Source organism: Cajanus cajan, chromosome 7 (genome assembly GCF_000230855.2).
Source record: "Cajanus cajan strain Asha chromosome 7, NIPB_CcT2T_4, whole genome shotgun sequence".
NCBI lineage: Eukaryota > Viridiplantae > Streptophyta > Magnoliopsida > Fabales > Fabaceae > Cajanus > Cajanus cajan.
The window spans coordinates 16,054,697-16,080,245 of NC_138523.1; the positions used below are offsets into that span (position 1 = coordinate 16,054,697).

At 30.6% G+C, this 25,549-nt stretch overlaps 1 protein-coding gene across 1 annotated transcript; it reads right to left on the reverse strand.

Moving 5' to 3' along the window:
• Positions 1-15,853: 15,853 nt before the first annotated feature.
• LOC145949855 (uncharacterized) lies at positions 15,854-17,662 on the reverse strand. Its single transcript, XM_083060756.1, has 2 exons — positions 17,537-17,662; positions 15,854-17,452 (listed from the first exon to the last, which is right to left on the reverse strand). Exons 1-2 carry the CDS (start codon positions 17,660-17,662, stop codon positions 15,854-15,856), a joined length of 1,725 nt encoding a protein of 574 aa, XP_082916882.1.
• Positions 17,663-25,549: the final 7,887 nt, after the last annotated feature.

Sequence of the window (25,549 nt, forward strand, 5' to 3'; positions counted from 1 at the left end):
TCGTGAGCTCCCTTCAGCAGCCATTTACTATGCAATTGCATAGTAAAATACGTATATATGAATAGTAAAATACGTATATATGAATAGTAAAATACGTATATGTAAATAGTACAATACGTATACGTGAATAGTAAAATTCGTATAAAAATATGATAAACTTTCTAATAATTCCAATACATAAAAATAAAATTTTTTTTTTTTTGGAATGTTACAACCCACTTCTAATTTTCCTCAAAATAATTAAATAAAATAAATACATGTATATTATAAAATATTTTTTCTCTATAATAATAATATATTTCTGACCCTAAATATAATAATATAATTTCAATAACAAAATATCATATAAAATCAACCTTCTCTTAAAACATATAAATATTTATTTAAAAATGCTAATAAAAATACTTATTTAATACGTACAAAATAATTGTCCAAAATAATAATTATTTAAAACGTACAAAATAATATTCCCCTATAATTATTAAAATAATTATGACCAAATACCATCTAATAATAATAATAATAACCTTTTTGAAAATTGGGGTGTTACAATACTCCCCTCCTTTAAGAAATTTCGTCCCCGAAATTTTTGTAATGGTAGACTTCTCTCTTCTTACTTTCTAATCCTTATGCAACCTCACTACCTTATTGATGTACAACTCTATCAATTTCACCAAAGGATATCAAAAGGTAAAACAAGTAAACTTGGCGAGTCTATCCACTAAAACTTGACGTGCCATTGCCAGAAGCAAAACCGTGAGGGCTGCGGCCAAAGCGGACAATATCCACATGCGGGTTGCTGGGCTGTTACATTTGGTATCAGAGCCGGGACCCGGGCCGGTGTGCCAGCGAGGGCGCTGGACTCCCTTGAGGGGGGTGTATTGTGAAGTCCCACATCGGTTAGGAAGGAGAACGAAGCATGCCATATATATGGGTGTGGATACCTTCCTTGTGTGGACGCGTTTTGGGGTGGCATGCGTGCCATTGCCAGAAGCAAAACCGTGAGGGCTGCGTCCAAAGCGGACAATATCCACATGCGGGTTGCTGGAGTGTTACAACTAACATTATCATTTTAATGATTAACAAATAAACATTCAATGAAGAGTCAAAATTTGCGTATTTTAAAAAATTAAAAACTAAAATTGAAAAAATAAAAATAGAAGATCAAAATTATAAATTTGATATTTAAGAAATATCAAAAGTATAATTTAACCTAAATATTATCAAATTTCATTTTTTTTCCCTTGTTTTATCCCATTTTCATAACATGTAACTCACTACAAGAAAATTCGCTATTACAGACGACTAGAATCCGTGGGAAATGCCAAAAATCCGTGGGTAATAGTGCATTTTCGATGGATTACCAACGGACATTAATCCGTCGGTAAATTGTTCGTCTGAAATATTTATCGACGGTTCTTTATCCGTGGGTAACTTTCCGACGGATTTATCCGTAGGAAATTACCCTGAAGGAATTTTTTGTCGAAAATTATAAGTTTTTTTAAATTTAATAAATTTATTAATGTAACAACCCTCATAAATTTCCCACGGATTAGTCCGTGGGAAATTACCCACGGATAAATCTGTAGGAAATCCGTGGGAAATTCTGTGAAAAGTTATCTTTTTTTTAAATTCAAAATTGTATTAAATAATTATCCTATTTAAAGATATTAAATCAATCATAATTATGTAAATCAAAACAAGTTCATTCATACAAAATAAAATGTCATACATAACAAATAAAGTTTAGGAGTTCAAATTTAAAAATAACATATAGCACGATCAGTAGAATTATAACATAATGTCTAATAATCATAATATCTATGTTGTTGCTATCTAATAATCAAAGATTGAGGGGTTTCAATACATTCTTAGAATGTAAACTCATAAAAAATTTTAAAAAATTAATTTAATTATAAAATGAATAATCCAAATTATATTTATAAAATAAAAAGTAAGATAAAATTATAAAGATTAAAATTATAAAATTTTAATAATGTTATAAAACATTAAAAAAGAAAAGAATTAATAAATAATAGAAATAAAAATTTATTAAAATTAAAATATAGAAATTCAAAAATTTAAGACAAAAAGACAAAAATATACTTAAAAAATAATTCAAATTAAAATATAGAAATTCAAATATTTTAAGTGAAAAGACAAAAATATACTTAAAAAATTATTAAAATTAAACTATTTAAATATATAATCATATTATTACAAATAAAATTAGAATATATAAAAAAAAAATCAGTTAAGGGTATGATTATCTATTATTTTTTAGACAAAATCAGTTACAAGATGACGTATATTTCTCTTTATCTATTATTATAGATAATCAAACAACTATATATTTAACTATTTTTCTTCCATTCATTTTCTCTGTCTTTATCTCTACTTTCTATATATAGATTTATTGAAATTTTAAATACTCATATTTATACTCGTTACTTTGTATTTTACTGATTTACTTAAATATAAAATTCAGAAATCAATAAAATGTAAATTTAAGAAATTACTACAACTTAAAGAGAGATTTTTAAAATCAATCAGTTATTAGGAACAAAAATAATTATTTAGTGTAATTATTTTAATTTTAATGTTTTAAGTTTTAAATAAAGAAGATTTAATCTAGAAAAAATTCCATTAACCCCTACTTGAAGTTTTTCTCAATAACGTCATAGGTATATCTCTTCTCAAATTTTTAAGTGGGTATTAATTTTCTTATTTATTTATTTAAGTGGCACATACAACTACTTATATAAGATAATACTATTTATATACTATTAAGAGAAAATAATTTATTCATACAAATATCAATAATTAAATGAGATTTGATCTCTTATTTCATTATTTCAACTTTTTTGAAATTTATTTTAAATATATATCATGCACACTATGATTTAAAAAATATATTAAATTTAAGTAATAATTTTAAAAATGAATTGAAAAAAATCTTATTTTCAAAATTGAAGATCAATGAAAGTTTTCATGAAAATGACATAGTATTGGATGTAATTTAGAAATAAATGATAGATACATATATATGATTTGTAGAACATAATTTAACTTTTTTCCCCCTTATTTAATTAATAACGTTATTTTCAAAGAGATGAGTGATTTTTAAAAATTAAAGAAAAGATATGTTATTCTTAAATTTGGACGTCATGTGTTGGTATTTTTCAAGATAAGTAAAAAAAACACATTTACGCTAATTAGTTTATAATTTATAATAACCTAAACATATAATTATATATAGGTAAGCCATACCTCACTCACTCTGATTTATATTTATCTTATTCATTATAATATATTTATATTTTAAAAACACCCATATAATAATGAAAATATTATATAGTGCATTGTTATGTGTATCAATGGGATCAGGATTGCTTGCATTTGAAAAATAATTGGCTTATATTTTATTTAATAATTTCATACGGATTTAAATCCGTCTGAAATTCCGTCGAAAATTTCAGACGGATTTAATTCCGTCAGAAATTCCGTCGGAAATTCCATTAGTTAAAATTCTGTCGGAAATTTCGTCAGAAATTTCTGACAAATCTAAATCCGTGGGAAATTTTCGACGGATTTTTGTCCGTGGAAAATTATCCGTTGGAAATTTAACTTTTTCTTGTAGTGACTACTTTTATAAGATAAAATGAGAACCAAAAATACATTTTAACCCAAATATCATTCAATATTAATTTTCAAGTCACTTATTAAATGTTAGATTATTTTCAATGTTATAATTTTAACCATTAATCAATGAACGTTTAATAAGCCTCAAGGACTAATACATAATATATGAAAAGAGAAATGGGCTAGGGCCAAAAACAAAAACAAAGAAGCAAACTATCCCTAGTGAGAAAAATATAAATTTTTTTTTACAAAATCAATTATAAAATTGATTTTATTGCCATGGTTGTATCTGAACACTTTTAAAATGGAGTATAGACTGATTTTAAAAATCCTACAATAAATCAGTTATTAACAGTCGATTTTGTATGTGCTTATACCAACAATATGTTAGACCCAAAAGAATGATATCGGACCCATATTGAATGAAGGACTATGTATAAAATATTATTAAACTTTTCCTTTGATGTTTCTATTATTTTCCTAAATGGGCCTTTTGTCTTTTAGCCCAAACTCTAGTATGACTATTACTTAAGTGTATTTTGGAGTTGTAAAGAGAAGGAATGAAGTATTTTAATTTTTCCAGTTTTATAGTTTTTTTTGTAGTTGTTGCCCTAATTTCTAATAGTTCCTTAACCCTGTTGCTTTCATTTTTTTTATCTATGCCTCCCGAACCATTGATGGAGGTGGATTAGGGATGGCAAATAAACCCGTACCGTGGGTAATACTCGAACCCGTCCCAACTTTGACCGGGAATACCCGGTTTGACCGGGTATAGGTACGGGTACGGGTAAAACTTGATATGTGAAATCGGGTACGGGTATGGGTATATACATACCCGCCCCGTACCCGTACCTGTACCCGATTGAATTATGTTAAAAAAATTAATATTTTATTATGTGTATTTATTTTTTATAATGTGAAATATTTATAGTTGTTTAATTATTAAGAAATCTCTTGATTAAAATATGAGATAGAGAAACAAATTAATTATAATTATAATATAATTTAAAAAAATTTAAAAATATTGTGTATTTTTTTGTAAAAAAAAAATAATTATTTTTTACGGGTACGGGTACAGATACAGGTACGGGTATACCTGATACCCGACGGGGACGATCCCCAATCTGAGGTATTATCTATTTTGACACTTGTTAGATCGTTATAGTTTTGTCCTTAGAAAGACAACTTGGTGAGTTCACTAGTGCAAAAGAGGCTTTTTACGTCTGTATTTTTACGTCAGACTACAACATATCCGACGTAAAAACGACGCGGTGGCATTTTTGAAAATAACGCAAATTTTTTTACGTCGGACAACAAAGGGACCGACGTAGATTAAACAATCTACGTCGGACCTCAGCTACAACCGACGTAGATTGTTGAATTTACGTCGGTCCCTTTGTTTTCCGACGTAAATGAAGTTGAATTTTTGAATTTAAGTTGCGTAGCGCCTCTCCTTTTTCACCAGATTTCCTTCCCGCTCTCCCTGCTTCACAGCCAACACGTAACGCCTCTCCATTCTTCACCAGATTTCGTTCAGATTTTGTTCAGATTTCGCAGCCAACACGTAACGCCATTGTTTGGGAGCATTCAGATTTCGTTCCCGTTCTTCGCTCATTTCCTACGTTCGAAGGTTCCTTTCTTATCTTCTTCCCTCCTTTCTTTATTCTGTTCGAACGTATCGTAATGTTTATCTGGCTGCAGACAGGAGCAGAAATTTGTACAAGGCCTTCTGGGTTTGGAGACGCAGTCCTGGGTTTATCAAGCAGAACGGGCCGTTCTCCAAGCAGAACGGTCCGTTCTCCAAGCAGAACGATCGTTCTCCAAGCAGAACGGCCGTTCTCCAAGCAGAACGGGTCGTTCTCCAAGCAGAACGGGCCGTTCTCCAAGAAGAACGGGCCGTTCTGCTGCACTTGTTTTCTTTTTTTTTATTTTAAATTTTGTATGACTTTTTACGTCGGACCTTGGCATGTCCGACGTAAATTTACGTCGGTTTTCGCGCCCCGACATAAAATTTACGTCTCCCGCTTCTACGTCGGACGTTTCTCTGACGTAAAAACCCCTAAATAACTGACGTAAAATGCTTATTTTGTACTAGTGGTTAAGAAAGGAGGGTGTTTTAAACTATCCTTAGCCTCGATTTCCTAAGTGATGTGAGACTTTTAGACATATCAAAACAAATTTCCTAGTCGAGGCCAAAGGGCAATTGACTTAGGCCCTCCTTCTAGCACCAAAGTTTTGACCATAAGTCTGCTAGCATCGTCATTAGGGTCACCATGTTCGAAATATCGTTCACTTTGGCACTCATTGGACAATTACGGTGTTGTCTTTAAAAAAGCGTCTTAGTGGGTTAAGAAAGGAGGGTGTGTATAAACTACCCTTAGCCTCGATTCCTAAGCGATGTGAGACTTTTAGGCATACTGTAACAAATATAATAATACTATAATAGTAATAATTTTTCACTCTTTTGTGTAATTTCTTACAAAGTTGTGGTTACAAGCTTAGAGTTAAGGTTACATAGTTATGAGAATTTCTCCACTCCCATTGTACCCTTGATAGTTTGACCCTATGACTTGTCATCTCTATTTTGTTTTTCAAAGAAGACAAAGACAAAGCCAAGATCGCACTTATGCTCACATTTTTTTTAAAATATTTTTTTTAATTAGGCTAAATTGGCCTAATGGTGCGACGAGGGCCTCATTTAGCCAAAAAGGGCAATCCAGGAAGAATACATGTTAGGCCAACCTGACCTAAAATAATGTTTGGTTTATGTAGGTTAAAGGTCCGACTCATTTGACACCTATAGTTTAAGATACACTTAAGGCAAAATTACATATTAATCAAGATTAATTTTTTTTATGCCCTTCATTCTATTGTTAACCAAATTTCCTATGTAATAACTTGTAACCAATATTATTAGACTCAACCCGGTAGTGACTCGGTCGAGGTATTGCACTAGTGGGTGTTAAGTCTCAATTATACTTCCTTTTGGACAAGACTTATTAAACAATTTCACTCATCCTTTGCACCATTGCATGATAATTATTCTCTTTTTGGTTCATTTTGTGTGCATATATAGCTAACCCAGAATTTAGCTAACAATACCCTAATACACCTCATTTTTTGAGCAGGTATTGAGCTAGAGAATTGAGGATAGAAGACCCATAGGATTGGAAATTTAAGGAGCTAAGGAGCAGAGAAGAGTAACTACGCCGGGCGCAAGACTACCTGCGTCGGGCGTGAGCAAAACAGAGTGCCACACCTCTGCAAGTCATACCTGCGCCGGGCGCGAGACTACCCTCGTCGGGCGTGATCGAGACAAAGAGTAACTCAAACTCTCTGGAAGGAATTGCGTCGGGCGTGTCCTGAGGTAGAGAGTAACAAAGCTATCTGGAAGGCCCTACGCCGCGCAAAGACTGATGCGTCAGGCGTGTAACCCTAATCTGACTCCCCAAGCTCATATTTGAAGAAATCTTCGAAGCTTTGCTCCTTATTCGTACATTGGACGCGTTTTAGGAGATGAGGAAGGGATTCCCAGAGCTTGGGACCGTTCGTGTGTGGGTCTTTCCTTCGGTTCTTCATCCTCTCTTCCATCTCTATTTTTTGCTTTACCCTCATTGTTTTGAGTGGTTCTACCCATCATTTTGTGAGGTTAAATATAACCAACGAATTCTATTGTAATCCTTACGTTTTAATGATATATATACATGTTGTTTCACTCATTGTTGTGTATGTTTCTACAATTTTTTAAGAAAAAAATAGACATAAATCCATCGTCATTTTAAACCAGGTCAATTTGTTAAATAAACGAATTAAACAGGCGAATTTGTTTATTGTAGGCCACTCCCAAATTTATTTTCTTCCAATAAATGAATTAACTAAACCATGCCAATTTGTTTATTATAATTTTTTATTTATTTATTGTAGGTCACTCTCTAATTTTTTTAACTTTTTTTATAAAATTTAAATATTTTTTTAGATGTGATTGATATTTTCAATCAGATTGAAAATTTATCTTAATAATATGTATAAATATATAGTAATCAAACTTATATTAAATATGTGTATATTATAAAAGCAAAACTTCACCCTTAATTTAAAAATAACATTAATTACACTTAAAATTGTATCTAAGTTTTTATTTCTATTTGAAGGAGAAGGAGCTATACTAATGAAGAGTGGACATAGGGGAATCTTAGCCGTGACGGTCGGTGACCGTTTTGATCTTTATGCGGAAATGAGTGCAAGCACGACAGGTGTGTACCAGCTCATAAATTCCGACAATTTTATATGTTAGATTATATCAGAGAAAAATTTTTAATCCTGCGAAAGATATGAAAAATAAAAAATAAAAACAAACGAACGAACACACATAATAAAATTTATATGGTAAAATTAGTAATAAACGTTTATTGTGTCAATGGATGATTCAGCCATTCACATACGAAGATATAATATAATTTTATATTAAATGTTGCTTTTATTACTACATCAACTTGAATAGTATTTCTTTTATTCTTTATTATAAAAAATCTGATTATATATATATATAGTGACGGATCGAAAAAAACTTGTTAAGTGAGGATAATAAAATATTTTATATTATTTTTATTAAATAAAATATAATAATTTTTTGAAAAATATATTTTTATGGTAAAAAACTTAAAATATCTTATTTTTATAAATTATAATTGTGATAATTTTTTCTTTTTGTTTTTTTTGTCTGGAGTTATATTTAAGGGTCACTTTATAATTTATTTAATATTAGAGGGATAAAATAGTAAAAATTAATAGAATAAAAATAATAATTTTTTAGTGTCTTCTAAATTTCTACACTTATTTAAAATAGAAAGTTTTATTAGTGCAATGTCTATTTTTTTATAAGAGCAAATTTTTTATTTAAATATGTTCAAGTTAAAAAAAAGTGTGACAATTAAACTCATTCCTCTTAATGTGGATCATCTCCGATCAACACATAATATACATATACATGATCAAAAGGTTAAAAATAAATTAAAAATTAAAAAAAAACCTAAATTAGTAAACTAAATTATGATATCTTTAATGAGTAAAGAAGTAATAAATTTTTTAGTCAAAAAATATATGAGGGATTTACTTATTCCAAGAGTAAATCTTGATAGTCTTACTCCACTTAATAATTCATGTCTACATCAAGTATTCAATCATTCAATTAAAAGTCTTTAATGTATATATCAAAATTATCAAATTTTAAAAAAATTAAAAATTATTTGATACTCTATTTCATTAATTTAAATTGATGGATAATCATAAAAAATAATTTATATGTTATTTTGAATCTATCTAACGAACTATCATATAGTTTTCAATTTTTTAAAAAATTTATAAACTTGATCTATATATTAAGAGTTTTTAATTTAACAGTTGAATTATTAAAACTTTAATGTAGAACATTAGTTATTGAGTAGAATCAGTCTATCAAAACTTACTCTTAAAGTAATTTTTTCCTCATAAAAAATTAAGATAATTTTGTCACAAAGTAAAAATAATTAAACAATAAAATCAAATTAAATAAAATATTAATATATTTTATTATATTAAATATAATGAGATAATTATTAATATATATTATATAAAATAATTAATATTTTATATAAAAAATAGAATGAAAAAATTTTAATGGGGCAACTGCCCCACTATTATAAACTTGGACCTGTCCGTATATATATATATATATATATATATATATATATATATATATATATATATATATATATATATATATATATATATATATATATATTAAAAAAATTAGTTATTTATGTTAAATTTGATTGCCTCTATGATATTCTTTCTCATTTGTTTTTATTATAAATGTTAAAATAAATAGTGTAATTGAATGATCATGTGTTAAAAAAGAAGTTTTTTTAGAAAAATATAATTAAATAAAATAAAAATAGTTAAAATTTACTTATATTTAAGAAAAAAATTGTATATCATTTTTTTTCTGGTTTATGATAAAAATAAAGGAATAGTATTCATTAAATGAAATTTAAATGCGCAATAAATATAATAAACAAACTTATTCAAAGCATTAAATGTTTATTTATAAATGAATGAAAAAATAGTCTATTTAAGAATTGTGGACGCTAATTTGAAACTATCATTTTATTACAAATTTTTAAAAAATTTGAAAATCATTTAATACTTCGTTTTATTAATTCAAATTGATGTATAAAATGATTTTATGACTATCCTTCAATTTGAATTAATCAAAATGAAGCATCAAATGATTTTCAAATATTTTAAAAATTTACAGATTTGATCTATGCATTAAAAACTTTAAATTCAATGGTTAGATCGTTGAAATTTGATATAGAACATAAGTTATTAAATAGAGTAAATCTAAGTAGATTTACTCTTAGAGTAAACGGATCTCTCGTCTCTATATATATATATAGATATATAATTTGAAGCTTTTGAATGATATATCCAATAATATTAATTTCACTTTTAATCCTTATTTTTTTTTTATCGTTTTCTACTAGTTTTGAAAAATAAAAAGGAAAACTAAAAGTTTATTTTTATCCAAATACTATTATATATTAATTGTCAAGTCATCTACTTATTATCTAATCAAGATCAACATTGTAATTTTAACGGTTAATAAGTGATCATTAAGTAGTGTGATTAAAATTACAAATTTTATAAAATTGAGACTAAATATATATAATTAAAAATCTGGAGACCAAATTGAGGACTAGATATACTAAAAACCTAAAACTATAGTTTATCTTTTTAATTATTTTGTTCTCAAATTTAAAAAATTATTTTCAATCTTATAATTTTTATTTAAATTAGCCATAAAATGTAATATTGTGATGAGAAGATCTAACCTGCAAATTTTGCAAAAACGTTGTTCCTACAAATTTTTCTGCGAAATTTTATCTGCAGGTAATACCTTCGTAGATAATATATTTTTGCGAATTTTAAAATTCGCAAGAAATTTTCCTACGAAAAAAATTCACAAGAAAGTTTCCTGCAAATTTTTTCGCAAGAAATTCTGTAGGAATATTTTTTACGAAAAAAATTAAAGAAATTACTATAAATTTTATCACTAATTCTTCAACTTTCAAATGCTCATAATGAATTCATCTGAAGCATTTGTTTCCATGCCTCCAACATGTGATACATAATCTTTTTAATTCTAAGATTATAGATTATAAGCCTAACACTCAACCATACAAATCAACTTATAAGGTAAATATTTTTTTGATTTTTTCTACAGATTAAAACTGGCAAGAAAATTTGCAGGAAAAGTTACCTGCAAAACTTTTCTACCATTTAGTAAACATTACTTGCAAGTTTATTTTTGCAAGAAACAAAATAAAATTCTTACAATATTTTCTGTAAATTTTACCATGGAAAATTTTTCTATGATCATTAAAATTATAGCAAAATTTGCAAAAATTTCTTGTAAATTATTTTTCATAAAAAGTTTTGTAAGAAATATCTGTAAATTATTTTTTGCAAATAAATTCGTAAAAGTTTTTTGCGAAATTATTATTGCAAGAAAATTTGCAAAAAATTTCTGCGAATATTTTTCTGTAGAAAAATTCACAGGAAAATGATACTTTTCTAGTAGTGAAAGTATAAATAGAACAAAACAAAAAAAAATACATATTAAGGTTTTTTAAAAATCTTTTGAGGACTTCTTACAAATTAGATTATTATCGGATCGAGTTAGAAAAATTTAAATTTTATTTCACTTAAAATTTAAAGTCTGAATCATATATATATATATATATATATATATATATATATATATATATATATATTTCAAGCTTTTAAGGAGTAATTTTGAATTGGATCATAATCTGATCGAACTAAAAGACTCAAATCTAATTCTATTCAAAATTTAAAGTCAAAACCCTATAATTCCTCATGTAGTTCCGGTCATGTTGATTGTGGACTCAATGCATATTAGAAAGGAAAAGTTCACCTTCAATTAAAATTTTTATTTTAAACGAAATCAAGCCGATAAAAAGCTTGGGATATATGTTTTTCTTTATTTATAAATAAGTCCAAATTAAGTTATTATATTGTAACATATAAAAAAGTGTCACTATAAGTATAATATATGTATATATAAATTTATTTGATATATATTTACACATAATTTTAATGTTGATTTTGAATAAAATTTAATATATATTATGTATCGCTATAGTTTATACCTATACAACTATATTTTTTTAGTGATATACCAATATATATTGTATTTATAATATATGTAAAAATAATTTTTAAAAATAAATATTATATTATTATAATGTGTATATCACTATATGAATTTTTTTTTTAAAATGTAACATCTCCGATTATGAACATTATAAATAAGATTAAAATAAATAGTTAAAGATATTTTTAGACGGTGTTAGTTATATGTAACATTATTGTAGGTGTTTACAGAGATGAGATAATTGGATGAGATGTGACTCATGCCCAAAGTAAGTCTGAGCCCACCAAAGATCCACAAACACACGCACACATCAAAGACTTCCAAAGCTTATGTTTTAACTATATTATTAATTCTGGAATCGTTGTTTATTTTGTGTTACATTGAATTTCATTCTCAATTTTTTAAGCTATACTTTTACAATATTTCTATTAAATTCTTCAATTTTTTTTTCTATGAACTTACTTGTGACACCCTCTACCCCAACATGCATATACAATCATTTTAAAAAAATGTTTTAATTAAAATCTTTCATAAATAAAACCAAATTCTCAAATATCTTACGTAGAGGATATTCACATTCATAAACTCATAAACAATATCTTCAACACGAAAATTACAAAGAAATAAAACTGAGTTTTCAAATAGTTTAATGGAAATAGCATCCTAAACTAAGCCTAGTTATGTCCCAATGTCACATATCCTATCAGAGCATGCCTAACTGAAGCCTAAGCCTCATCACTAATATTCTCATGCTAATGAATAATGATCACATGCAACACAATTTAAACACAGACAAATAATAACAAGGGAGTGAGAAACATCTCACTCGGTTCCAAGTGTAGAAATAACGATTAGGCAACACACACACAAATCATACAAGCACAGTCATAGCTACACATTATTTAAGTACAAATTCCAATTATACATACAACAGTAACACATGCACAATCATTCATCATGCAATGATATCATAGACTCGACTCATAAATGCATGTGGCGCCAGTCACGTGTCTCATAATCACATTTCTCATCATTTCATCACTGGTGACCCAAGGTACACCTTGTTAGCTTGTTACATCATCGGTGACCCTAAGGTACACCTTGTTAGTTTGTTACATCACTAGTGACCCTAAGGTACACCTTGTTAGCTTGTTACATCACTTGGTGACCAAAAGGTATACCTGATTAGCTAGTTACATCACGTGGTGACCAAAAGGTACACCTGATTAGCTGGTTACATCACGTGGTGACCCAAGGTTCACCTAGTTAGCTCATAAATGCAAATGATGCATGTCACACATTCACGATTTCATTAACTCAACATTCACTACAAGAATGTGGGTTATTAGTGTCGGCTTTTAACCGACTCTAACTTAAAAAAGCTGACTCTATCATGCAATTAGCGTTGGCTCTGCGTCAACATAATGGCCTTCATTAAATTTGTTGACACTAAATATATTGTGTCGGCCTGACAAACGGACATCTCATAGAGACGGTTAAACCGACTCTTAGTTATCGTTAAAATATGTCGCGTTGCTTTTAAACATTAAATCAATTTTATTTAGCATCAGCCATAGAGACAATAAATTATAATATTTTTAAAATTAAAATTAGTTAGTGTCGGCATTGTCGACAATAAATAATATTTTTTTAAATGTATATTTTTAGTGTTAACAAAGCCAACTCTAACATAATTTTTATTTATTATTATTATTTTTTTGTCCGCTAAGTTGACGCTTAAAGTTAGTTATGTTAGTTGATTAAATTCATAAAATAAGGTTTTTGTGGGCTTAGCCGACACTAATTTTTTTTTTGTTTTGTTTTAGAGTCAGCCTAATAAGGGCTTGGCTGATGCTATGAGTAATGTATTTTTTAATTTTAGGGTCAGCTTAATAAGGGCTTGGCCGACGCTATACCAGTTTTTTTTTTTTTTTTTTAAATTTAATGTGTTAACCTTTGTTGTGTTTGGCTGATCATTCTTTAGTATCAGCCAATGCACATCAACAACCCGTGAGCATCACAGTACAACTATTTTCTGTGTTGGAATACAGTGAGGTACAATATACAAAATAAGGAATTACACCAGCATGATTCAAACCTATCACATCTATTGATCTGTACGTAAGCTAATTCTTTTCCATCTTAGAACATTATTTTTAAGATCGTTATAGTATATGAATGCAAGTTTTGAAGAATTATTCTCATGTTTGAAACGACATATAGCTATGAACTAAGAAAAACATTCAGTTTATATGCCACAATACAACTACTAAGTACTAGAATAAAAATGCAGTGTTATAAGCAAACGGTCATCGTTCCCTAAATCTAAGATCCATTAGATTTGTTATTTTAGGGCCCCATAACCAGTACAAAATGAAAAATGAAAAAAAATTGAAAAATGGACATTTGACAATAAAACTAACAAGAAACAATTATCACAGAATATTGCACAAGCACAAATTGTCTCACCAACTTATTAAAATTGGATGAACAATAATCAAATCATAAAAAACAACCATATAACAAAAGTAACTTAAAGAAAGTAAATTAAAAGAAAAGGAAAAATATATCCCATCTATTCATTAGGAAACTGCATCAATATTTTGGTACCTCAATGATTGCATCAGGACCAGAAGGTAATCCATTTCTAGGAATAACACTGAATATCCGCTCAGCAACAGCTAGAAATATTTCCTCCAAAATGTCGCGCACCGAAGTATTGAACTTGCAGATAAGTTGATTTAGTAACAAAAGAAAGCTAACCATTTGCTTTGGCTGAAATAAAATATAAACAACACATTACACAATTTTATCTTCAACCAACACCAAAGGAAACAACCAAATCAGGTGTAAAACATGTATATCACTTCATGTTGAAATTTTTTTAGATATAGAGGAAGATAGAATATTTACATTACTCAAATATGAACATATATTGGAAATTTCCATATATTCTAACAGCCACCCTTAAGCTAAAGGTTACACATGTAGTTTGAGTGCATAGCATTCTAAACATTACTATTAGCTACATGAAATTAAAGTACCAAAACTAATCAACTTCTGATTTCTCTTCCAGGATATTATCTTCAGCTGTTTTTCCTTGCAGCAGAAGAACCAAGTTTTGGTTTGGCAGCATTAACAGTAGTCCCAAGACCTACAATCATAAATGAAAAATATGAGTTTGCAGTTTTTACTACCATTATCATTACATAAATATTTCAGGACAGGGATGACAAGATCAAATAATAAAATTAAGAGCAATAACCAATAGAGTCATCTAACAAAGCAATACCAAAATTATTCATGCTATCTAACCTTTCCATATATGAATATATAAAATGGCAAAGGCACCTCTAAAACCTCTAAGCTAATTATTTAAGATAAATTCATATAAGAAAAGGATAACTTAATTTAGCAAAACTAAACTTTCAAAATAATAACAAGAGAATCGCCAACCCCTGAAATGTTCAGTATGGTCTATTCTATTATATCTCCTATTATAGAGAACAACTTTGGAACTCCAGTAGTTTACCAGGAACACGACTTCATCATTTTTAGACATGCAAACAAGCAAAGGCATCACTATTGTATGAGGTGGAAAGTGATGAATTAAAAAATGCTCATAACTCACCTTCAACAACTGAGTCCAAGATTTTCCAATGGAAACTAAATCATTGCCTCTTCAATAGCCTACAATTTAGATCAAACATCATGATACGAGCAAGAAAATCATCCATTTGCTCTAAAAAATCCACTTAATTCAGTAATAGGATTCCACACACATTCTGGCAATGCACGAAATGCAATCGGGAGAAGACACTCCATGAATACATGACAATCATGACTCTTCATCCCATGCATAGTTCCTCGATCAACATTGGCACACCTAGCTAGGTTAGAGGCATACCCATTTGGCATTTTTAACTCAGTAATCCATTTATAAATTGATTTTGCTTCTTTTGACGAGTAAGTATAGTTTGCCTTAGGTTTTCCCTACTTCCCATTAGGTAATTGAATCAACTCTAAGTCCCCACGTTCACAAATGTTAGAAACATCCTTTCTTGCCTTTTCATTATCTTTTGTTTTACCCTTGATATCCATTACAGTGTTGAATACATTATCAAAAAAATTCTTCTCTATGTGCATTACATCAAGGTTGTGTCTTAATAAGTTATCTTTCCAATATGGAAGATCCCAAAATATAGATCTTTTAAACCAATGATGAAGTTGCCCATACCCTGGCATATTCGGTAAAGGACCATCTGTTGCTTTAGGAAAATTGTGGATAAATTCCCATATTTGATCTCCTTTCAAGAAATAAGGCAGTCCATCAAATTCAGTTTTATTCCTTGTAAATCTCCTTTTACTTTTCCTAAAAGGATGGTCTGCTGGCAAGAACCGTCGATGACAATCAAACCATGAAGGTTTCATACCATTATCTAATTGGAAGGCCTTTATGTCTTCCATACAATGAGGACATGCTAATTTGCCTTTTGTTCCCCATCCACACAACATGCCATAAGCTGGAAAATCATTTATTGTCCACATCAACCCTGCACGCAAGATAAAATTTTGTTTTGTGGAGATATCATACGTCAACACCCCACAATCCCACAACAATTTTAGGTCATCAATTAGAGGTTGCAAGTACACGTCTATTCTCGCTGTTGGGTTATGCGAACCAGGTATAAGACAAGTCAGAAACAAGTATGGTTTGGTCATGCACATTTCAGGAGGAAGGTTGTAAGGCGTAACAATTACAGGCCAACATGAGTATGGATTTGTTGATGCTTGAACATAGGGTGTAAACCCATCAGAACATAGACCAAGTCTTATATTTCGTGGTTTACTTGCAAAATCTGGATAAACATGATCAAAATGTTTCCATGCTTCCCCATCACATGGGTGTCGTAGATCAGTAGAATTATTTTTGTTCTTGTGATGCCATCTCATTTGGCTCGCGGTTTCCATTGATGCATATAGTCTTTGTAATCTTGGAATGATTGGCAAGTAAAACATTCTCTTCACCGGAATGTTTTTGTATCTTCCCTTCCCCACCTTCGGAGGTAAATACCTTGGACTATGACAAAACTTGCATTTAGTTAAATCTTTGTCCTCTTTGTAATACAACATACACCCATCCACGCAACAATCAATCTTTTCAGCTTTCAACCCCAATTGCGACACCAACTTTTTTGCTTCATAATAGTTCTTTGGTATGCAATTATTTTTTGGAGCTACATCAACTAACATTTGTATAAAATAATCTAAACATTTTTCAGGGACATGCCAATTGGTTCTAGCTGCCAAAAGCCTTACAGAAATTGATAATTTGGATTCAGTTGCTTCTTCGTATATTGGTTGGTTCGCAAAGGCTAGCATGTCATAAAATCTTTGGGCTTCTGGATTCGGAGACTCATTGTCCATATCTGCATTGATATGTGATACATCACCCATATGTGTGTGTGCATCATACACCATTCGAGTCACAGATGCAAATTGATTCTCACAACCTATAGATGAAGAGTTACTAGATGGCCGAACTTCTAAATTTGAGACATTTGGCCCATCTTCTCCATGTTCAATCCATGCCTAATAGTTTGGTTTAAACCCATGTCGTAGCAAATGGGCCCTGACTATTGGTGGTTTAAGAATCTTCTCACAATTACAATTTACGCAAGGGCATCTAATCCCTCCATCTGGAACAAAACAAGATTGTTCCATTGCTTTGAAAACAAATTCTTTGACTCCATTGATGAACTCATGTCTGAGTCTCCTTGAAGGATCAAGCATATTATACATTCACCTACGATCCATGTTTTTGCATACCATTCATAACATTTTAAGAATTCATATGGGGACATTTTCAAAATGGAAAGCCAATCAAAATTGGTGTTTTATAATCAAGATTGATCTATAGTCATGCAATTTGACTATGTTGGATTGTTATTGTTATCCTTTTACAAGAATAATCAGGAAATTTTACAAGTTATACCAACAAATAATGGTAGAACTACACATTTTTCATTGATCTCTAAATTTAAATTTTCTCCATTAGTTATTTAATGGCTTACAACCTTTAATTGTACATAATAGCTCTATTATGCTAGCTTTTGTATGTCATTAATAAACAATAGATATGTTATGCTATCTTTTTTTGCTCTAGTTAATCCACATTTTAAGAAGGGATTGTTTAAGTGAAATATGTCTAAAGCAAGTATAGTTTAAAACTAATAATAGGTTAAAAAAAATTGCTCAACAAATTTTAAACCGGTTCATACATTAAAACCGCTTAATTTAAAATTGGTTATAAATCAAGCAACCAAGTCACCAATATAAAAATGTTCTAAACTAGTTATACCAAACCTTAACCATCAATAAAAATGTTCTATGTACAATATATAGAAGACAAATTTAAATTCATTTAAGAAATATTACACTAGGAAAATTTTGCTAGTTACACAACACACATGCTAGAAGTAAGATCAATTTTTAATGTATCCATTAAATCTACAACAAATGAGAAAGCTAAGGAGAAGGAGTACCACTAGCAGCTTTTCCCTTGCAACTTGTATGAAATATCAATGACCTGTAAAAGAATAAAATGCACATTACATTAAATTAAAACAAAATATATCCCATTAAAAACTTATTTATACTTTCGCATCACATAAATATGACTACAAATTATGTATGCCATTACCTGAATGATATGGCTTTAATAAAATTGGTGTCAACCTGCAACATGGCCAATAAGAAATTAAAGAAAGCCTTAAATCTATATAATGATATTACTCTAGTCCATCACATACTTGGTGAATTAGGAATGAAAAATAGGAGAATTTGTGTAACTCCTAAAATCAGACTTTATCAATTTATACACATATTCAAAAATAAGAACTCATAAGTTATAACATTGAATAATTACACTACAAATTGCACCATATTATAAGACTTTAACCAATTTATATCTATCAACCAAAAATGCTCAGCCTTTTCAAACATATCTCTAACATAGGCACAAAAGAAGTAATTCATGCATCAAACAACCTTCTCAATCACCTCTTGTTTGAGCCTTTTCAAGAGTGCTCTTGAACTTCCTTATGCATGAGCACATGTTGTTTGAGCTTTTTCAAGAGTGCCCTTGAACCTTTCCCTCTGCATAAGCACATGCACAATTCTTGTTAGTGTTTCCAATGGATGTTAAAACACTTAACATTTTTTCAGGTTTATAGTATGGTTGATTAAAAAATTTGACAGCTAACTTAAACCTTGGGCTACATGCATACTATCATGTTATTTTCTGTGCAAGTAATGAAATTCAGACATGAAATCTTAATGATTGAGAGATGAATTCTAAATCTAACATGTTCAGTTTATAATTATGACCATTCATTTTTAACACTTAGCAGTTTTTGGGCAAAAATTGTCCATATGTGTATGTGGCTTTCTAATCATTATTGTGTTTATAATTATCAAGTCTCTCCAAAAGCTTCAAAATTTACTTAATCCCTTTATATCTATTAAAACCATATGGATCTAAATCATGGTACATTGAAAAAAATAATAGGTATAAGATATAGGATGATAACCAATCCAACTTCATGTTTCTAATCTAATGTATGAATTTGAAATACGATGCTTCGTGGTTTTGTTACTGTTATTAAACCCTCTTTGAAAATAGACCAACAATGCTTCTAATTGTTTTCAACTAATTCTAATAAGGATTTATAAAACTTAAAACCAAGTAGAATGTGTTCCTCTCGTGTGTGTGTATATATAAGGATTATAAACATATCATTTTTCAAGTTTTAACATACAAGACTTGGATGAAAATGTTGGCTGATGTTATATTGAAGAGTCAGATAGACATTCAAATCACTTACCCACATAAAAGATAATTGTGGTCCTAAACCAAAAAAGACAAGGATCAAATGCTAGCTTTTGTTTCTGCATTATCTCTCAATTATAATTATAATTCTATTCATACATTGTCCATGACTATGAGTGTTGTTGCATTGATGGAAATTGAAAGGTTTTCATGATGTAATGCTGATACCAGAACAGACAGCTAAAGTATTAATTTAAAATCAATTTGTAATCACATAGAACCTAAATTTTGACTGCTCAAGCTTAGAAGAGATGATTAGACTGCATTATGTGTTCTCAACAACCTTGTTTATATTGTGCAGATGAAAGATATAATGTACCAATTATACAAGGTCACGAAGAGCAGCCTAAGGAGTATTACTCCAAAAGAAATAAAGCTACTCAAGAATTTGTTAAACATCATAGATCCCGAGGAGCGTTTCTCTGCATTGGCAACAGCTTTCTCCCCTGGTGATGAACTCGAAGCCAAGGACCCTAATGCTCTGTACACGTGAGAGAATTTCCTATTGTTCATTAAAAAAATATCTTTTCTTTAGTGATTGGTCTGATATACTCATTTAAATTTTACGTGATTAAGCATCACCCCAAAGGAGCTGCACAAGTGGATTAAGATCATGCTCGATGCATATCATCTGAACAAGGAAGAAACAGATTTGAGAGAAGCCAAGCAGATGACTGACCCTGTGGTAATTCAGAGGCTGTTTATCCTCGAAGATACTATTGAACAAGAATATATGGAAAAAGGTACACCTCAGAAGTCTGAGACGAAAGATGACTCTAAATCAGAAGAAGAGTTTTAAGGTGTTTCCTGTTCCATGTCATTTTTGGATCGAGAGAAGCTGACAAATCATGAAATAAACTGATCAATTTTCTTAGATCACTAGATACAATATATTATTGAATTTTTTTTTGGATAGAGCAGAATCATTATTACTCTACCAATTTCATGAAAGTTTCAGAGAAAAATTTAAACGAACCATATTTTATCAAGAAGCTCATTTGAAAGTTGACACCTTTTTCTCTTATTATTTTGGCTCAACTTTCTTTTTAGTGCTAACCTTGCTAACTTTTCGATATAAAACATTGATATCTTCGGGCTCACTTCCAAGTCTAAGTAAGACTTTAATTTATTTTCATTGGACTTATTGTCCTAGTCATTATAGACATTTGACCACAATTGGGTGAAATTAAGTTAAAGGAATAAAAAATAAGCATACTAAATAAAGAAAATTGAGTGAATATGAAATGAAAGAATTCAAAATTATACATTTTGTTTCCATCATATGTACTCTTTAAACGGACAAAAAGAAAAACAACAATATACTCTACTTTATACATTTAATTAAAAGTTAGTATCCTTATTAAGCTAGTAAACATCAAGACAAGAGATGCATATATAGGAAAAAACCAGAGAACTTTAGATTTAACAAACTAAAAATAGTAAGCACCAGACTTGAACCAAGTGACCAAAATACAAATAACAACTCCAGGGCAGCTCTAGGTCTAAATAAAGAAAACATTCTATAACTATCAAATATGATGGAAATTAATACGTGAAATTTCTGTGTGTCAATTAATCTAGCATTTGCATCCCTATTATGTAAAGACAAGAGAGTAGAATAGTGGACAAAATTCAAAGTTCACTGTTTTCTCTGTTCTTCGAATTCAGTAAGAATTCTTAGGGTTTTGGGAAACTAGTAGGATTTTGTCCGAGGAGAAGAGCCCGAGCCTCAATCAGGACCAAGTCAAGAGGTGAGTGTTGCTGGGAAGAGTGGCGAAGGTCGTGAGTGTTGCTGGGAAGGGGGCGTCAGCCACATTAGGACTTAGGGTTCATATTCTGGTTTTGGGAAGGGAAAATTTTACAAGTTAGGGCTCATTAAGAGTGAATAAAGAAGGGGTATGAGCCATACTAGGGCTCACGGTTCATGCTTTTCTTCCGGGAAAGGGAGAATTGATGAGTTAGGGTAGATGAAGAAGGGGTCGTGAGGCACTTAGGCGCGGGTTCTGTTTAGTGTGTGAAAGGTTTTACGAGTGATTTCGACCCTTTTCAGGTTTTATTATTATAATTAGTTTGTTTAATAATTTTCAATTCTTTGTGTCAGCTAAGCGGACACTAATATTTAATATTTTTTATTTATAAAATAAACTAAGTGACAAATGGGTTTCGTCCATAGATATAAATTTTTAAAAATATATAGAGTTGGCTAAACCGACACTAACATCTATTATAATATATATTAAAATAAAATTTATTATTTAGCGTATGTTTTGGCCGACGCAAACGAAATAATTACGAAATAATAAAAAAAATACATAATTATAAATTTTTAAAAACATATAGAGTTGGTTAAATCGACACTAACATCTATTATAATATATATTAAAATAAAATTTATTATTTAGCGTCTGCTTTAACCGACGCAAATCAAATTATTATAAAATAATACAAAAAAATTACATTATTTTTGTTTATTGTCTGTCTACAGTTGCCTTAGCCGACGTTATATGCGTCTGCTCCACGTCCGACGCTGTGTGGCCAACGCTACTTTCGTGCATTCTTGTAGTGATTCCACATTTCACATCTCATCATATCTCATGTCACATTATTTCACAATGTCATATCACAAATCATACGTTCACCTTTCACATTCTTACATCATATTCACATAGTCTCATACAAGAAACTTCTCGTAATCATATACATCAAATAGTACATAAATCATACCAAGAACTTATCCAAAACATGAAGCCATCATCAACTTTACATATCATGTCTTAAATCATCCATATATCATATTCCTAATTTTACTTCATAGGGTTTTCCACAAGAACCTACAAAGCACTCTAATTCATATGAAAACTTATCCGTTTTCAAAATTAATCACATATTCATACATCTCATTCAACAAGGAGCACAACAGAGCAATCAGAAAGCAAAACAGAAAATATTCATATTTTGCCTATTTCTCAGAGGATTTCTCGTAGGAACCCATAGAGCACTCTAATTCATATCAAAACATATTTATTCTCAAAACCAATCACATATCTACTCATCACATCCAACAAGAAACCTAATAGAATAATCAGAAAGCAAAACAGAAAATATTCATATTTTGCCTGTTCCTATAAACATGCATCAGGTAAGGGATTGGGGGCCAATCCTATTACCCAACAATTATTCCCACACCCTTGAGCGAGGTTTCTCACTCCCCCCTTACCTTACCTGGATGAGCAAAAGACGAAGCTAGAGCAAAATTTGGTTGATCTCCTTCTCTTGGTTCTCCTTGGTCTCTAGAGAGTGTGTCTAAAAACACTATCAGAGTGCTCTATTTATAGATTTCGGAGTGACCAGAATGGCCCGTTTCGAATCCAGAACGGTCCGTTCTAGATCCTTTCATCGTGTGTTAAATTCTCATCTGGAACGGCCCGTTCTCAACTAGGTTTACAAGCCTTTTGGGTGGTTTGGAACGCCCTGTTCCCATCTAGAATTTGTAGGCCATTTTAGTAGTTTGGAACGGCTCATTCTGGGTTACTAAATCACGCTTGTTTCAGTAGTTTGGAACGACCTGTTCTAGGCTACTAAGTCACATTAAAATTACTAAATTACCCTCATCAAAAAGCATGAAAACTGGGGTGTTATGTAACACCCCAATTTTTTATAAAGAGTATTTTTGTATTAATGGCATTTTCGTAATTAGTAATGGTATTTTCGTAATTTTAATAAAGGAATGAGGGTATTTTTGTAAACTTATAATAAATGGCATTCTCGTAATTTTGTTAAAGTTTTTGGGGTATTTTTGGTTTCTGGAACGGGCCGTTCCAAATGTGGAACGGGCCGTTCCAAATGATAAAATTGTGTATTTTTGGGACGTCCAGAACGGGCCCAGAACGGGCCGTTCCAGAAGGAGAACGGGGCGTTCTCCTTGCAGAACGGGCCGTTCTAGAAGGAGAACGGGGCGTTCTGCTGGGTTTTGGAACGGACCGTTCTGATTTCAGAACGGGCCGTTCCAGTTGAAAATTTTGCGTAGATTTGAAGGGTCCAGAACGGGCGTTCCACTTTTCGGAACGGCCGTTCCGGATAGGTCCGCGAAAATGCCTATAAAAAGGCCCCTCCTCCCTCTCAAATCCTCACACCTCTCATCTTCTCTCCCTTCTCTCTTTTCTTTCTCTCTCTACTTCCTACTGTTGATGGAAGGAGCTTAGGGGTGGAGGTTCTACCCTAGTTTCGGTCCCGATTTAAGGAGAGAGAAGAGAAGGTTCTGCCCGAATTTTGACTACCGTTTAAGGAAAAAGAAGAGGAGGTTCTGCTCAAGTTACTATTCATCCAGGTACGGGGGAAAAGGGGATTATTTATATGTAGAGTACATGAGGGAATTGGGTAGAGAAAGAATTTCTTAGGATTATGATTAATTTTATAATTATATTAGTTCTATTGAAATTATATTTGAGGTTTATAGATATGCCAAATTGTAGGAATTATGATCTGGGAAGAAAGAAGAAATTATAAATGTTGTGAACTAGATTTTGGAATAATTATGAGTTTCATTGTTATATTAAATTGATTATTTATTGATTATTATAATTTATGAATATTATTGCTATATTACTCATGGATGATCTTGATGTGAATTGCTTGAGGGGTGTGTAAATCCTCATTTTGTTGGGCTTATCTGTTGTGTATGTGATGTGGAATTGTGTACGTAATGTGAATTTAAGTTATGAGAAGTGTGGAATGTGAATGAGATGTGAATGAGATATGATTGTGGTACTGATGACCAGGGGTGAGCACGACCCTAAGCTGATGGGTAGCGTGACCTTGGCACAGTGTTATGTCAGGGGTGAGCACGGCCCTAGGCTACTAAAAAGGGTAGCGTGACCTTGGCACAGTGTTATGTCAGGGGTGAGCACGGCCCTAGGCTGGAAAAAGGGGTAGCGTGACCTTGACATAGTGAAATTTGTGTGGATTATGAATGAATTGTAATGTTCAAGTGGATTATGATGGATTGATGTAATTGTGAATTGAGATGTGAAGATGATGAATGGTTGATAAATTATGATACATATATATAGATAAATGCTTATGAATATTTTATTAAATAATGAGTTAGGATGAGATTATATTATGATGTGTTTGTATGTACTTTGCATATAGATATTTTCTTTTCTCACCGTATAAACTGTGGATATTTTAGGTGAAGAAGATCCAGCTACGATTGGCATCTAGGATGCCAACAGTTAAAATTCTGGGAACGCTCTGATAGTGTGACATCGGGGCAGATGATTTCTAGGATGAAATATTTGTGTATTTGGTACTGTAATATTATTTTGAAAACAATTTGTAAAACTCTTGTGTTTTATGTTTTATATCTCTATTAATGTGATTGTCGAATTTTTATGTGAACCCTTTTACCAACTTAGAAAATTTAACCTTCTTAAATGTATTATAAATTTTTTATATATGTGTTGGGGTAGTAAGGGTGTCACATTTAGTGGTATCAGAGCAGGTCGATCCAATCGGCCGTGAGTAATGAGTCTACTATGCTTGTTTGGTAGATTAATAATGTGATGAGTTGATTGATGTGCTAATGAGATGATTAATTATGTTCTTATTTATTTATTTGTGTGCATTGTATTCTCAAGATTTGTCTGATAGACATGATATAACTTGATGATGCTATTTTTGATTGATCTTTTCATAATTTCTTATTTGTTTGATACTTTTTTACGTAAAAAGACCTTAAATTTGGATGATTTAAGAGTTTACGGTTAATGGAATTTAGGAATCTATAGTAGTAAGCA

Excerpts from the sequence above, each read along its gene's own strand:
- LOC145949855 (XM_083060756.1), bottom strand. The coding sequence starts at position 17,662 with ATGTATAATATGCTTGATCCTTCAAGGAGACTCAGACATGAGTTCATC. Across the intron at positions 17,453-17,536 it reads GAGGGATTAGATGCCCTTGC|GCATGGATTGAACATGGAGA; the intron begins GTAAATTGTAAT and ends CCAAACTATTAG.